Source organism: Esox lucius, chromosome 24, assembly GCF_011004845.1.
Source record: "Esox lucius isolate fEsoLuc1 chromosome 24, fEsoLuc1.pri, whole genome shotgun sequence".
In the NCBI taxonomy this organism is placed as follows: Eukaryota; Metazoa; Chordata; class Actinopteri; order Esociformes; family Esocidae; genus Esox; species Esox lucius.
Window position 1 is genome coordinate 8572088 of NC_047592.1, and position 15510 is coordinate 8587597.

General features: G+C 42.0%; 4 protein-coding genes across 7 annotated transcripts; 2 read left to right on the plus strand and 2 right to left on the minus strand.

Annotated features, from left to right (window-relative positions):
- Positions 1-2901, plus strand: otub1b (OTU deubiquitinase, ubiquitin aldehyde binding 1b). Its single transcript, NM_001303726.1, is given in 7 exon segments — positions 1-84; positions 907-974; positions 1122-1220; positions 1359-1477; positions 1580-1664; positions 1780-1974; positions 2332-2901. Coding segments are annotated over 7 exon segments (816 nt in total). The 5' UTR covers positions 1-32; the 3' UTR covers positions 2530-2901.
- Positions 2902-2989: 88 nt separating this feature from the next.
- cskmt (citrate synthase lysine methyltransferase) lies at positions 2990-5399 on the plus strand. Of its 3 annotated transcripts, none has more exons than XM_010887924.3 (3): positions 4059-4147; positions 4348-4399; positions 4537-5399. In XM_010887924.3, exon 3 carries the CDS (start codon positions 4554-4556, stop codon positions 5214-5216), a length of 663 nt encoding a protein of 220 aa, XP_010886226.2. In that variant the 5' UTR covers positions 4059-4147; positions 4348-4399; positions 4537-4553; the 3' UTR covers positions 5217-5399. The 3 variants fall into 3 exon arrangements, with proteins under 3 accessions (XP_019899038.2, XP_010886226.2, XP_010886227.2); XM_010887925.3 differs by having other exon boundaries at positions 4065-4147; positions 4348-4403; XM_020043479.3 differs by lacking the exon at positions 4348-4399 and having other exon boundaries at positions 2990-4147.
- An 84-nt stretch (positions 5400-5483) lies between these two features.
- epdl1 (ependymin-like 1) lies at positions 5484-7733 on the minus strand. Its single transcript, XM_010887927.5, has 6 exons — positions 7564-7733; positions 7260-7294; positions 6907-7035; positions 6468-6660; positions 6223-6316; positions 5484-5730 (listed from the first exon to the last, which is right to left on the minus strand). Exons 1-6 carry the CDS (start codon positions 7628-7630, stop codon positions 5598-5600), a joined length of 651 nt encoding a protein of 216 aa, XP_010886229.1. The 5' UTR covers positions 7631-7733; the 3' UTR covers positions 5484-5597.
- A 3511-nt stretch (positions 7734-11244) lies between these two features.
- On the minus strand, positions 11245-14023 carry LOC105020702 (ependymin-like). Of its 2 annotated transcripts, none has more exons than XM_034290268.1 (6): positions 13727-13845; positions 13591-13625; positions 12836-12964; positions 12473-12665; positions 12210-12303; positions 11245-11728 (listed from the first exon to the last, which is right to left on the minus strand). In XM_034290268.1, the coding sequence occupies exons 3-6, from the start codon at positions 12962-12964 to the stop codon at positions 11596-11598; spliced, it is 549 nt and encodes a 182-aa protein (XP_034146159.1). In that variant the 5' UTR covers positions 13591-13625; positions 13727-13845; the 3' UTR covers positions 11245-11595.
- Positions 14024-15510: the final 1487 nt, after the last annotated feature.

The window sequence follows — 15510 nt, forward strand, 5'->3', positions numbered from 1 at the left end:
AGAGACGGAGGAAACAGAATTGAACAACTAAGATGGCCGAGGAGCAGCAGCAGCAGGAGGAAACAACACAGGGAGAGATGGAGGGTGAGAGAAACAACAACATCCAAACGAAAGATTATACAAATCCTACTGACCTCATCGAAGACATTGTCTTTTTAGGAGTTGTAGTTTAGTTAGGCGATTTAGGGATGGCAATCAGCTTGCATGAATATATGAGAAGGGGATGGGGGAGGCCGAGCATTCAAGTTGCTAACACAAAGAGACGCATTTTCGACACAGCTCTGTATATTTTGGGGAGGATGTTGTAGATAACATTAAGTGTTGTATGTGACACGATGAAGGATCTAGTTCACAGTGTATTTTTACTGACTTTCTAGTGGTTGTCAACAGTTTTTTTTGTCGCTATAAAGTAAATGTGATGATTAAATTAGCTAGCAAGCTTAGCTAGCTAAAAGTCCGCGTTAGCTATCCGCTGTAAATCAGTTTATTTCCAAAAAATACGGTTTACGCCAGCCAAAAGCATACGGGTTGCATTTGTACCTAAATCTAACCAGCGGCAGTACTTTTTAATTAACATTAACATGTCAACACTGATGTGTGACCATTGTACTTGCTTTAACTAAATGCAGCTGGCTGTCAACCATCATAATTTGTGTTGTAAAAATAATTACACATCAATTAGACCTAAATCATTAATTAGCCGATAACATGTTAATGTTAGGAGATTTAACGTGCTATTGTTAGATGTTTTGACACTCGTGTCCTCCATTGGCCATTGTGGATATTTTTCTAATTGATTTCGAGATAATCTCTTCAAAAGTTACCAATGCACTTCATTCTGAATGAACGGTCATGTTAGAGGTCTTGTTTACAGACTGTGTTGTATTTTGTTGCTGTTCTCTCTAGCTGGAGGAGTTAACTGTCTCGCTTATGATGAGGCCATTATCGCTCAGCAGGACAGAATTCAGCAGGAGGTGAGACATTTCCACTTGAATGGTCATTTATAATACTTTAGACTTAGGATTCAAATTAGACCAGTCCAAGGTGTAGTAGAATGTTCTTTGTTTTATATACATTTATGAGACCTATTTTAATTTTTAATTTTTTTTGTGTGTGTCAAGATTGCAACTAAGATCCCTTTAGTGTCAGACAGACAGGAGTTGTCAGTGTTGCAGAAAGAATATGCTGCAGAAGACACCATTTATCAGCTTAAGATCAAGGTAGGAGAAACCTGGATTCTTGAATGATTCTGGGTCTATGTTACTTCATTCTGGATTTTGTTGCACATGACCACAAAACCAATAAAGAAGTGTACACAATGCTTTACATTACTTTACATTTTTTTTTTTCTTTCTTAGGATTTACACAAAAAATACTCGTATATTCGTAAGACGCGGCCCGATGGGAACTGTTTCTACAGAGCTTTTGGCTTTTCACATCTTGAATCACTGCTAGAAGACACCAAAGAGCTGCAGAGGTAATGCATGCCTTCCTACATGGTATGGAAAAGTCTACATTGCAATAGGGTTGTTATTGTTAATATTCTCTGGATCCTTATTGCATGTATTTGTCCCTGTAGGTTCAAGGCGGTGGCAGCTAAAAGCAAACTGGACCTGGTGAATCAGGGTTTCACAGAGTTCACCATTGAAGACTTCCACAATACTGTGGGTTTCTGCCCCCCCCCCGACCTTATTATACACACATGAACCGTGAACAGCTGCAATTCACATGACATGAAAGCATCACTTAACTGAACATTATTGTGAATCGTTCCACCAGTTCATGGACCTTCTGGAGTTGTGTGAGAAGCAGCCTGGCCTCAGTGAGCTGCTGGGCTCCTTCAGGGACCAGAGCGTGTCAGACTACATTGTGGTGTACCTACGGCTACTCACTTCAGGCTACCTGCAGAGGGAGCACGGCTTTTTCCAGCACTTCATTGAGGGGGGACGCTCCGTCAAGGAGTTTTGCCAGCAGGTAGGTTTCCATGGGAGATTAGGGTCGTGTTCTGAAGACCCTGAACTGGTGAAACCCCTCCATAACAGAGTTGAACCGTTTTTGTTTTCTTTTGCTAAACTTTTAACGCGTGCCCTAATAAACGCGCTGCTAATGAAGCCAAGAATCTCGATTTAGAGCATTCGTTCACATATGGTTTGGATTTAGCCTGTGTTTATTATTTATTTTTTGCCTGGGTGACTATGTAACAATGAGAGCAATTAGATGAAGCATGTTGTTCAAAGCGTGTGCAGTCACAACTCTTCGGGGTTTTCCCCGTCTTGCATAACAGAGGCAAGTCCTCAGAAGACACGTTCTCTTCTGTTCCTTCTCCTCCAGGAGGTGGAGCCCATGTCTAAAGAAAGCGACCATATCCACATAATCGCCTTGGCCCAGGCCCTGAATGTGTCCATCCTAGTGGAGTACATGGACCGAGGGGAGGGGGGCACTGTCAACCACCACGTCTTCCCTGAAGGCAGTGAGCCTCGTGTCTTCCTCCTCTACCGACCCGGCCACTACGACATCTTGTACAAATAACGACCTGCTGTTTAGAAATATCCCATCCACCCCCATTGCTTCCACTGCACTGCCAGTGGAAAACACCACATCGATGCATACGTGTGTACAAAGACTACACTATGGTAGCTCTCTGAGAGAAAGAAAGATAAAACAATCACATTACACAGCCCTCCCCTTCACTCAAAATTTTCCCCATATCACAGAAAAGTAAATAATAACGATAAAAAAAGAAATAAAAAAAATAGCAGTGACTTCAGGCGTTACGAGTTGTACAGTTTTTTTTTTTTTTTTTGTGGTTGTAAATGTTATCAACTTGCTTTTTTGTTGGATTATTTTCCTTTGTTACACTGCGTTTCATGAGTTTTATTAAAGGGATTTACATCTTATTTGACTTATGGACTATTGTTTCTTTGTCACTTACTGGTATGACAGGGAACAGTTTCAAAGATCATGACAGCACATGCTGAATGTGGACAAACATTGGGATAGACAAATATTTAAGGGGGTACTAGTTCCATGCCCCTTGAAGTAAAGCCTTGAAAATTAACACAGAATTGATTTGGCACCACTGTGACCCAGTCTCAAAAAAACTAAGTTGTGAACTGTACAAAACTGGAATTTAGTGCAGGGCTGCCATTTCTGAAACTGCTTATATCCATGGCCAGCACACAGACTCTAACTTGGTGGAAGGAGCAGAAAACCTGGACCCCCGAGCAATGGAAAAAAAGCTCATGTCATCTTTCATCCTATGGCCTACATCCGGATGTGTTTACATTTGGAGATATCCAAAGAATCCCATCAGCCCTCAATGTCTGCTGCCAACTGCTAAACATGGCGGGGCATCCATAAAGGCATCTTGTGGGATTCAATGTGTCAACTGATTGCTCTGCATGGTCACATAATAGCCAAGGAAAATGAGGACATTTTACAGGACCAGGCGCACCTTATGGTGCAAACACTTACCTCACGATGTTCCAATATTCCAGGATGATTATTCCCCCATACACACTGCTAAACAAATTCAAGATTTGTAAATGAATACCAGGATGACATCAAATACCTTCCATGGCCTTCTCAATTGCCAGAACTGAACTTCACTGAAACTTTATGGCAAGTTGTGGAGTGCACAATGCAAAGACGTCCACTTCCTCTGTCCCTAAAGAACTGGAAGCTGTTCTTGAAGAATGCTGCAATATCCCACTACACACATTACAGAATTTGTGTGACAGCTTCCCAAGAAGGATTGGGGTTGCCAATCCAAAGAGTTTTCCTACTCCTTATTTGGTAATTGATATGAATACATTGTTGGCTGCTTCTGTTATTTTGACCTCTCCTTGTACATTTTACCTGGCAAACCAGCAATTTGCAGTGTTTCATCTGCGTTCATGTAATGTCATTGTTTCTGTTTTGAAGCTGGTTTGCTTATCTTTTATTCAAAGGAAACCGTTGATCTGAAATGGCTTGCTTTTGTAACGCTTGTTTACATTATCGACATTGTTGACGCATGCGCAGTTTACTTCAGCACAGACGAGTGAGTATTGAAACTACACAATGGCGCTGATTTTAAACATGTTGACAAGGAGTTGTGGAAAGTTAATCACGACTACACGTTTAAGGCACCACTCCAGTTTAACAGGTATGTGTCCCTTTATTGGTTTCTTGTGAAATTAGTTAGCTACCTACCACAGTGTTGTGTTGACCACCTGGCTGGCTAACTAGCTAGCCTTCTTGCTATCTACACGGCTAACTAATGACCAGCATTCTTTTGATTGAAAGGCATGTCTGTTGTGAAATTGCTCCTTTGTGCATACACTTACTAATTTAACATGGGCACAGGTTGGATAGCTTCTCTGATGCCAATCATTACTTTGACGAAAACCTAATACAAGCAAGTAATTTCTCTATGTTTTATGGTCTAATTTGTTCAGTGACCTTTTATGAATGGAAGTTATCACCATTTACTATTACTTCTGTTTTTTTATCCCTCTTCCCGACAATCAATATTTTCTTCCTTTTACTCACTAGCTGAACTTATTAACAACATGGACAAAAAAGCAACATGGGACCGGTTCTACACTGAAAACAACAGTGAGGCAGCCAACTTCAAGAATTTTGAGTGGTTCTTTGGGTTCGACGCCATCCGGGACTTCGTCCTGCCCGTGTTGTATTCCCGACCCAAGTCGGAGGCCTCACTACGTATCCTTGACATGGGCTGTGGTACCTCTGCCCTGGGACCCAGTGTGTATAGGGAGTCTGTCTGGCCAGTGCAGGTCACCTGTGCTGACATCTCCCCTGTTGCTGTGCGCCTCATGCGGAACCACACAAAAACCAAAGCCGTGCAGCCGCAGAACATTTCCTCCAAGCTGGACTTTTTAGAACTGGACTGCACTCACCTCCACGAGCACTACGTTTCTGAGAGCCTGGACCTAATTCTAGACAAAGGCACCATAGACGCCTTGCTCCGGTCCAGGGATGGGGGAGCCAAGGCCAGCCAGGTGCTGAAGCAGTGCCTAATGGCCCTGAGGAACTCAGGGTCTCTCCTCCAGTTCTCAGATGAGGACCCCGATTCCAGAATGTTGTGGCTAGAGAGAGAGGCTCGGGAACCGGGGCTGATTGCGGCCGACGTGGGTGTTCAGGAAGTGGGTGAGCTGAGGGGCGTCACGTATTACTGCTACCAAGTCAGTCCTCGTCCTGCTGCACAGTAGCTAGGCTGCTAGATTTTATTTAACCGTCTGTGATGCTTCCTATCGCGCACCAGTCAGGGAGTGATCTTTGGTTGTTGTTGTTTATTTTTTGACTTGACAAAATGCTTTTATTTTTATTCATAAGAACAGTGCAATCTATGCCTCCGGTTATGGGAAGTCATCACCATTTGGCGAAAGTAAACAAACTGATCATACATTGTCAGTACTTGAGTATTTTTTTAAATCATAATTAGCCCCCTCTATCTATACTAATACATGAGATATCCCTTTTTATAATTATCTATACATTTATTTATTAAATGAAACAATGGACTTTAAAACTGTCATCACAGTTGAGAAGTAATCAAAATCTGTGTGAAATTCTCATTAGTTAGGGTCCTCTTAGTTTTTAATGTTCTTAAATAGGCTGTAGAAGTCTGCTGCCTCCGCAGTCTCGTCCAGTTGGGCTTTCTGACAGAACGTCGGCGGAATGAACTCTTGGGGGTCATCGATCCCAACCACAATGTTGAAAAAGCTGTGAGTGAAAAGCAGATAAAAATTATATGATTGTCAAACACTATAATGGGTATCTTCTTTTGTGTATATTGTCTGGCATTCATTCAAACACGTCAACGAAATGTTTACGCAGTGTGAAATGTATTTATAATTCTTGATTCCATTATTCGATTCCTACACATTTCTTAGTCTAAAACAACTGAAGCATTCTTGGAAGATTGATGGCAGCTGTAGTTTGTACAGTATAGACCATGGGAAAATCAAGTGCTGTGTTTATACCGCTCGGCAAGTTTGATTAAAGCCAAAGTTTTTTTCATTGATTTGAATTATTATTAGTTACTTAATTTGATGATTATGAGAAGACTATTGTAGATCCGGAAGATGTATTATACCTATGTTGATTTTGTTTATGTTCCAGTTTTCACTTAAGAGCAAAGATTTTGCAACCCCCCCCCCCCCCCCCCCCATGAAACTCATATTTGAAATATTGACCAATAATATCCGGACTTACGTTGTCAACACCCAGTCTGTCTTCTCGGTGTAGTATGTGGTGCTGACTGGTATGCACCCAAACTCAGTAAAGGTAGTCATCCACTTGTCTTTACCTGGGGGCAAAATAAACCCGAGATAGAAGCAAAATGAGTGAGAAATAATAATCAAGTCAAGAACGGTTCACAAAACAAAAGCCAAAAAACTGCAAGGAAATGAGGAAGTCCGCGAGTGAAAGTCGGCCGTATGCCGTCCTCTGACTCTTACCGCCCGTGGGGGTCACGTGTTCTCCGTACCAGGTGTTGACCAGCAGACCCTGTCCTGGACCAGAGGAACTCCCCAGGATCACCTGACCCAGCAGGGTGGCGTCTCCTGGGATCTCCATCGGGTGGAAGTCCTCCTTCTTCAGCCTCTCCTTCCTACACGTTTTGTTCCCATGGTAAATCGTGTACATAATACCCTGGAGGAATTTCGGAGGAGAAGTTTGTTTGTGCGTTTTTAACATTTTCTTCAGACAAATGTGTCATTGTCTTTGAGTGAGCTGATAGAATGTGCGTGACTGTGATTATTATTTTTTTGCCTACTGGTTTGTTATATTGGGTAAATGGTTGCAATTGTGAATACATGGTTGTAATTGTACATACACAGTTGTTGTGAATAAGTGTTGGTTGTTGTGAATATTTGGTTGTTATGAACAAGTGCTTACCTCTCTGAAGAGCAGAAGGGCATCAATGCCAAATGTCTTGTTCTCATAGGAGCCCAACTCCTTAAAGCGAATACGCTCCCCCAACGCGTCATAGGTGTATTTGGCAAAGGCATAAAACTTGACGTTTGACTGTATGTACAGACGTGCGAAAGAGACTAACATGGTCACGTTATCATAGCCATGTCGATACGATGTTTTTTTTTAAACACACTTGTATTTTACCTTCATATGGCTTGAAAAACATTGTATTTTTACAAGGCAGAATACAAACGGTATTTTCCCAAATGTTCTCTTATCACTACTCCACAACTATGTGTTCCCGCCTATTATGTGGAAACAAACAACCAACTTACCACGGAGAGGGCTCCGCTCAGGAGAGGTGGAGACCCTGAGAGAGGGGGCTTTTATTAGTAAAACATTTAACTCTTCTGTTGTGATAACTTGACAAAATAGCTGTTAAGGTTGAATATGATCACATAGAAAGCGATTGTATAAGAACTGTACAGAACGGGCGTTGAATCAGGTTTCAGCAATACCAGCTGCAGTAAAGTAATCCTTCACTTCGGGGTGAGGCTTTCCTTACACAGCAGGTTAAGGTCGTTTAACTATTCAATTTAGAAATACATACTTTCTTTACACTCATTTTCTCGTACTTACTGCAGGGTTTAGGTGCCTGAGCGAGGCATCCCGCTGCCAGGCAAGCCAACAACACCAAGGTCCTCATGCTCTCGGATGTCACTCTGATGTCAATCTCACCGACAAGGCTGTCTGACTGATGGCTCCGGCAGAGCTCACTTCCTTATAAACAGTGGCTCCAGGGCCGGGTCCAGATTTTCCATTGCACCAGGGGCCCATCAACCCCTCCTAACCAGAATATGTTCCCATAGACCACTGGAAGGCAAAAGCTAACACAATGAATTGTGAAAAGGCTGTTATAGCAAATTGATAACAGCAGCCATATAATGCTTTGATAGTACATGAATAACAGTTTGACTTTGAGATACTTCTTTCTGATTGGGATTTGCATTGGGATTGGTCTAAACAAGTCTTTATCTTGTGATGATTGCTTTTCTATGATAGTGTTATGCTTCTCCTATTACTTGTTTGGATGTACTGGTAAGGCAAGCAAATGTGCCAAACTTATTTAAAATACTTATTTTAAGATCCTTCTGAAGAACTATATAATAGAGATTGTGAGTAACAGGCCAGGTGAGCGGTAAATTATGTATAAATAACAAAGATAATGTATAAATGAGGACAATTAACTTCATCCATATACCATTGAAAAAAAACTCCTGTTCTGTAACCTGGGTGGCTCTCTCATATTAAATGCAAACGCAGCTGGGTACGGTCTGCTCATTCATTGACCTCCCCTGACCAAGGAAACTGGAGTGGGATGTCCCTCCTTCCCCCTTCGTCGCTGTTAGTTAACCATTGTTGGAGAAGGACGCGGGTAAAACATGTAGCGGATTGGGAGTAAAACGGGTCATGGACGCTTGGCAACACCTGTGACGTCATGGCCATAGACCCAGTTGTTGGGTGAGTCGGGCAGACGCCAAAACATTTCAGCATGTGAGCATGTGCCTTTGTAAGGGAGACAATGTGGAACAGCAGTGAGATGATGGACAGTAGAAATATACCACAGATCCTGCTGTTTCACAGCCTGTGTGTGACCCAGAGAACCCCCAGGAGATTGCGGTTTTGTACTCATGCGAGCTAGCCTAGTGAAGAGAGGCTGGCCTTTTTTTTTTTGTCAGATCTTTTGTTACATTTAAGCCCCCCCGTGGGAGTCAAACCCACAACTCAGATGTTGCAAGAACCATGCTCTTCAGACAGGTCCTGTTTTCTCAGACAGGTTCTTCCCCCTTGTCTTCTGACTGGGCTGTTATGAGCCGGAGTATGTGCAGAAGTGCTACTGTAGACTCATACAATCACCTGATTTCTTTCCTGATTGTGCAGGCAATATCCGTCTCCTCACTTCTCCCCCGAGTGCACTTGTGTGCTGGAGCGCGTGCCAAAGTGAGAGGTTAAAATTGGTGTGTGATTTGTGTTATGCTGTGCTTCGCTGTCTCTTCATCATTTGTGTTACTGTTCTTACTGGTCCATTCTGTTTTGTACTCCCTGATCCATTTGCTCGTCCCGCGGTGTCCTTTGCACATGTTCATTGCTGTTACTGTTATTTTTCTGTTGCCTGTTGTCTTGTGGTGCAGATTTCCATTGGACAGTATTCGTATCAAGTAGTCGTGCGAAGTAATAGGTAAAACATACTTTGAAGTCCTACTTTAATAGTCCTTTGGTTTCTTTACTATTTCATCTTTTTGATAACTTTTACTCCACTGCTTTTCTAAAGAAAATATTGAATATTGTCCCATTCATGCACTTGTCAGTAATGTGTTTTGTGGTGTTATATAACTGTTGTGTGTCTGAAATGGGGTAGAACCCTGCTTTGGGTTTAGGGTGGGAAGGATAGTCTGTCTGAAACAGTGTTTCCCAATCTTGGTCCTGGGGATGCAAAGGTGTACACATTAGTTTTTCCCCCCAAACCACTTGCACACTCGATTGACGTAATCAACCTATCGTCAAGTCTAATTTGAATCAGATTGTGTGAGTGCCAGGGCAAAAACAAGAACGTGCACCCCTTTGGGTCCCCAGGACCAGGATTGGGAAACACTGTGAATGAGATTTCAAGTCAATGCAAATTGATAGACGGAATGTTGAAATGGGGTATAGCTCAGGTTCTCAGAAAAATGTTTTGTTTAAATTTAGAACATTAACTTAAAATACTATCTGCAGATTACTACTGATTATTTATGCTTGTATTTGTGGTAGTAGTAAAGTAAAATCTCACATATGGCCCCTTTAAGGGTTAGCATGCCTTCTTAGTACCCTAGAGGGCACTATATGTTGGGTTAATGGGTCACTGGTCACAGATATCTCCATATACCCAAATATACCAGGAAGCTTATGTGACCAGGAATAGTTGGGTTAAAGTTGCACTCTGATTACATGATCACTACTTTGAAATGGCTTACTAAAACACATTTAAAAAGAATGTGATCTTAACTTGTCTAATAGCCACTTCACCATTATAATCACCAATTTTAATAGAATCTGGATGCCTTCTTCTCAGACAGATATTTGTGTGTGAGGTGGGATGTTCAAGCTGGAAAGATATTTCAGATGTATGATCATGCAACCTGAGTGCAGTACTCCGCACCTTTTTTAAATAATAAACATTTATTTTAGAACTATTTATGGTTTGCCTTCAAAATAAATTGTAGCTTCACCCAAATTAAGTCCAATAGGGAATCGCCACAAAAGTGGTGATATCCCTATACACACTAAACATCCAATTAAAAAGGCTGTCTGGGTGTTGCAGCATGTTCTGGTTGTGAATTTAAAAAAAAATTTGAAATTTGTGAGGTGTGGTTTGCTTTTTAGCCTACAAGAGGTTTTCCACAAATATACTTATGATTATTTTTTACTCTAGTAGAATGTTCCCGGGTGACTTGAGTCATTTTCCGTTAAGGTGTCTTTAAATCTACAAGATTGCCTACATTCCCCACTTATCAGAGGTGCCAAGGGAGTCACAGGCTAGCCCTAATACCTAGTGAATATTTTAATATCAACCTAGCATGTAATCATTATATAGCTGCAAAATATATTTTGAGGAAATGTTTTATAGAGAAGTAGTCCCACCATGTTTTGGTGAGTTGTCTTTCTGTTTAGTGCCTTTGTGATAGATTACCATGAAATAACCAAATAATTTGGAACCTCATTTGTTTGTTGGTCAAGTGCTATCCTGGCTTATATAACCACACCATATGATGTTACTTCCTGTTGGCTCAATCCAGTCGAGCTGCAATCCATCTGGTGTTTGTTTTGGAGACAGGTCAAAGAGCAACACTGCCATCCTTTTTTTCTTGACATTCTAATCCAAAAGCAAATTAAACCAATTGTATGTGGGAATGCGATCTGACTCTTATCTTGTCCAAGAAAGTCTCTTATCTTTACCAAAGATGTACGGATATTTCTTTCTACAAAAGAAGTGCAAGTTCCTTATCAGGCGCTCTGCATTGTCCTCCCAGCAGCCGAGCAACCTGCATCCCACTGCTGCTTGGTCGCTTTGGTCCTAGTCACCAAATGCTGCTGGATGTGGTGTGGGGAGGAATTAAAAAAAGTACCTTAAGAAAAAAAATGTTTTGAAACTAAAACAAAACTATAAATAACACTGCTATTCTCCCATTCATCCCGTTTCCACAAGACTCGTTCATCCACTCACTTATCCTTAAACACAGAGAGTTAGAAGAATTAGTAGACAACAAAACAAGTCAATAGAACAATTACTTAAGTGTATTAATTTATTCCAAAGGACATTTTGCCTTGATATACAAGTATACAGTGCAAGTATACATAGCTCCCACGCTCACATGAAAGAAAGCCATTAATGTTTTTCAAAGTTAGAATGTGTTCATATTAATCTTAAACTCAGTGAGGTTATGCCATTTGTCCATCCTGTAATTTGTTTCTTACTCATGGTTCATGACTCTTGTACAGCATATTCCTGAGTCCACATCTAAAATGATACGTTCATAAAAAAATACATTTAGAAGACCTAGACGGGTAGAGCTGAAACAGAAGCAGTAGTTGTGTGAAAATCTTGTTAAAGTAGAATAAAAGAACAGTCCTTCAGTTCTCAACATGATTAAAGACGCTGTAGAAGTCTGCTTCCTCCTCAGTCTCGTCCAGTTCAGCGCCCTTGCAGAACTTTGGAGGGATGAACTCTTCTGGGTTTTGGATCCCAATGACAATGTTGAAAAAGCTGTTAGGGGAAAAAGGGAACGCATCAAGTCATCATTCATCGTTTTTTATTAATTAAATAAAAACATCAAACATACAATAATTGATATCTTATCTGTAGGTTTAATTAAATTAATTTGTTTTAGGTAATCACTTGTAAAGGCAATCTGTAGTTCCTACTAAATGTATGCAAACACTCATTAACATCTTAAAGTACAAGGTTCAAACTATACTTTGTTATTAATGGTTTGTCTTTCTATCCATAGCACCATACATTTCACTGAGGTTACATATCTCAACACAGCCCATCAGCTTTTTACAGAAACGTGGGCTCTGAAAAGCTGATCGCCACTTAAGGCTTCCATAGCTGCAGAACTGCTTTGTACCTACGACAGGCTCATAAGATCTTATAACAATGTAATGTTTTACAGTATACTTTTAAAACACAGTAGAGCAAATGCATACATTTCCTAATTGATAAAACAAGTCTAATTTGTACGCACGTGGTCATCACCCAGCCAGTCCTGTTGGTGTGGTGTGTAAAGGTGACAGGTATGCATCCAAACTCAGTAAACGTACTCAAATACTTCCTCATACCTGGAGAACAATTGAAAGATACAGTCAGAAAGACTAAAAAGGGAGCAGACATTTAATTTGAGTCAGATAAAAAAATGCCACTTAAAAATAATAATGATGGCTAGGAAGAAAACAAAACAACTCATTAAAAAAAGCTTAAATTAAACCAACTGCACACGCAGACTCTTACCACCAGTTCGGGTTTTATGTTCTCCATGCCAGGTGTTGACCAGCAGACCCTGTCCAGGACCAGAGGAACTCCCCAAGACTACCTGGCCCAGCAGAGTGGCATCTCGGGGGATCTCCATGGGGTGGAAGTGCTCCCTTGTCAGTCTCTCCTTCTTACACGTTTTGTTCCTGTGGTGAATCTTGTACATGATACCCTGGAAGAGGCATTTGTTAAAACGACAGCCTTATTCTTTTTCTGTCAACACATCCCTGTTTTTATATGAGCGAATCTTATGCGTGTGGTTGTGAGTTTTGTATGCTGTATTGGAATTAAATGACTGATATTGTGAATTCACATGCTTGCAGTTCAGTAAGAGTATGCTACCTTTCTGAAGAGCAGAAGGGCATCAATGCCAAATGTCTTGTTCTCATAGGTGCCCATCTCCTTGAAGCGAATACGCTGGCCCATTGCGTCATAGGTGTATTTGGCAAAGGCGTGAACCTTCTTATTCATCTGGAAAGACAGCAGTGTGGACGGTACCCCCCCACATTAATATTTGGTACAACCACCTTTCACTGCACTTAAAGCTTTAAGTCTAACTTTAAGTCTTCAATGTTAAAACGATGCCCAGTCCCTGCTGATGAGAAGCCTCCCACAACATGATGCTGCCACCACCACACTTCATTGTAAGGAGGGCGTCTCTTTAGGTACGGGCAGTGTTAGGTTTGCATCACACACACATGTGCTTTCATTTTTCTTTACCAAAAAACACTTTCTTGGTTTTAACCTAAACAGTGGGTCACTCATGGTTTCTGGTAAACTCCAGACATGCTTTCAGATGGTATCTTTTGAGAAATTACTTCTTTATTGCAACCATCTCATATAGGCCAGTGGTATGCCGAGCTTGTGATACGGTTGACTGGTGTCCCCTTATTCCACTACCAGCCAATATATATATTTTAATAGCATACATCATATTTAGTTTTTGGTTTAGCACTTTCTTGTGTCCAAATTTTATGTAGAATATAAACATTTTATAAGTATTTAATGAATTTGTTTTGTATTTCTTTTACTGTTGTCTCTCTGGGAACTCCACAAACATGAATTCATGGTTACGGTGAAACAAACAACAGACTCACCACAGCGAGGGATCCAGTCAGAAGAGGTGGAGACCCTGAGAGAGGGAAGTGAAACATAAATTTTGCGTTAAACCATTAATATAGCTATAACCGTCACATTATAAAAACACAAGAATACAGCAACCAAACTACTCACCTCTAACATTCACCCCTAACTACTCTCACAGCCTCACTCTGCCTACTGAGGAGTACAGCTCTGCACGATACTGCACATTGTTGCTCATCTTTGACTGGCCGCCAGGCATTCATAACACTGAAGCACTTAGATTTACTACCCAATTTACAAATTAATTTCTCTATCACACACACCCTCTCTCTCGCTCTAACTTACTACAGGGACGAGGAGCCTGAGAAAGGCATCCTACTGCCAGACAGAACACCAACAACACCAAGGTCCTCATGCTGCCAACTGTCACACACCTGCAGGCAGACTGATTTACTGCCCAAGGAGTGACTTCCTTATAAACGTTATGACACAGAGGCTCCAGATCCTAGTTTCAGCTCTGGATCCAGGTTTACCTTTTCGCCAGAGACAATGACCTGGAAAGACTGTCAACACGTCTTGATCAACAGAGCCATACAATAAAGCTGCACCTGAGTGATATAATATAGAGTTTTTGCTGTAACTACTACACAATTTCAACATCACCAATTTGCAGCCGATCCACTTAAATATGTAGTAAATGCCATGTTTACATTTCTCAGAGAAAAAGTGCAATCGTAGCGTTTCCTTTATGTATTTCCTTTATTATTTGTTTTGTTGTTGCAGTGTTGCAAATGGGACCAACAATTAAGCGTTTTGCCCAATGGTCCAAAACATGTATCCTGGTCATATGACTTCTGATTTGAATTTACATCAGGGTTTGATCTAATGCTTGTTTTATGTTGTGAATACTTCAATGCACTATAAAGTTGATGTGCAATATATTTAACTTGATTTCACCCAAGAAAATGAGCTGGTGTTACAAACCCATCCATCCATCTTCTACCGCTTATCCGGGGCCGGGTCGCGGGGGCAGCAGTCTAAGCAGGGATGCCCAGACTTCCCTCTCCCCAGACACTTCCTCTAGCTCTTCCGGGGGGACACCGAGAGACATAGTCCCTCCAGCGTGTCCTAGGTCTTCCCCGGGGTCTCCTCCCGGTGGGATGGGACCGGAACACCTTCCCAGGAAGGCGTTCCGGAGGCATCCGAAAAAGATGCCCAAGCCACCTCAGCTGACCCCTCTCGATGTGGAGGAGCAACGGCTCTACTCTGAGCTCCTCCCGGGTGACCGAGCTTCTCACCCTATCTCTAAGTGATCGCCCAGCCACCCTGCGGAGAAAACTCATTTCGGCCGCCTGTATCCGGGATCTTGTCCTTTCGGTCATGACCCAAAGCTCATGACCATAGGTGAGAGTAGGAACGTAGATTGACTGGTAAATCGAGAGCTTCGCCTTGCGGCTCAGCTCTTTCTTCACCACGACAGACCGATACATCGACTGCATTACTGCAGAAGCTGCACCGATCCGTCTGTCAATCTCCCGTTCCATCCTTCCCTCACTCGTGAACAAGACCCCTAGATACTTAAACTCCTCCACTTGAGGCAGGCACTCTCCACCAACCTGAAGTGGGCAAGCCACCCTTTTCCGACTGAGTACCATGGCCTCGGATTTGGAGGTACTGATTTTCATCCCCACCGCTTCACACTCGGCTGCAAACCGTCCCAGTGCATGCTGAAGGTCCTGGTTAGAAGGGGCCAACACGACAACATCATCTGCAAAGAGCAGAGACGAAATCGTGTGGTCCCCAAACCTGACACCCTCCGGCCCCTGGCTGCGCCTAGAAATTCTGTCCATAAAAATTACAAACAGAACCGGTGACAAAGGGCAGCCCTGCCGGAGTCCAACATGCACTGGGAACAAGTCTGACTTACTGCCGGC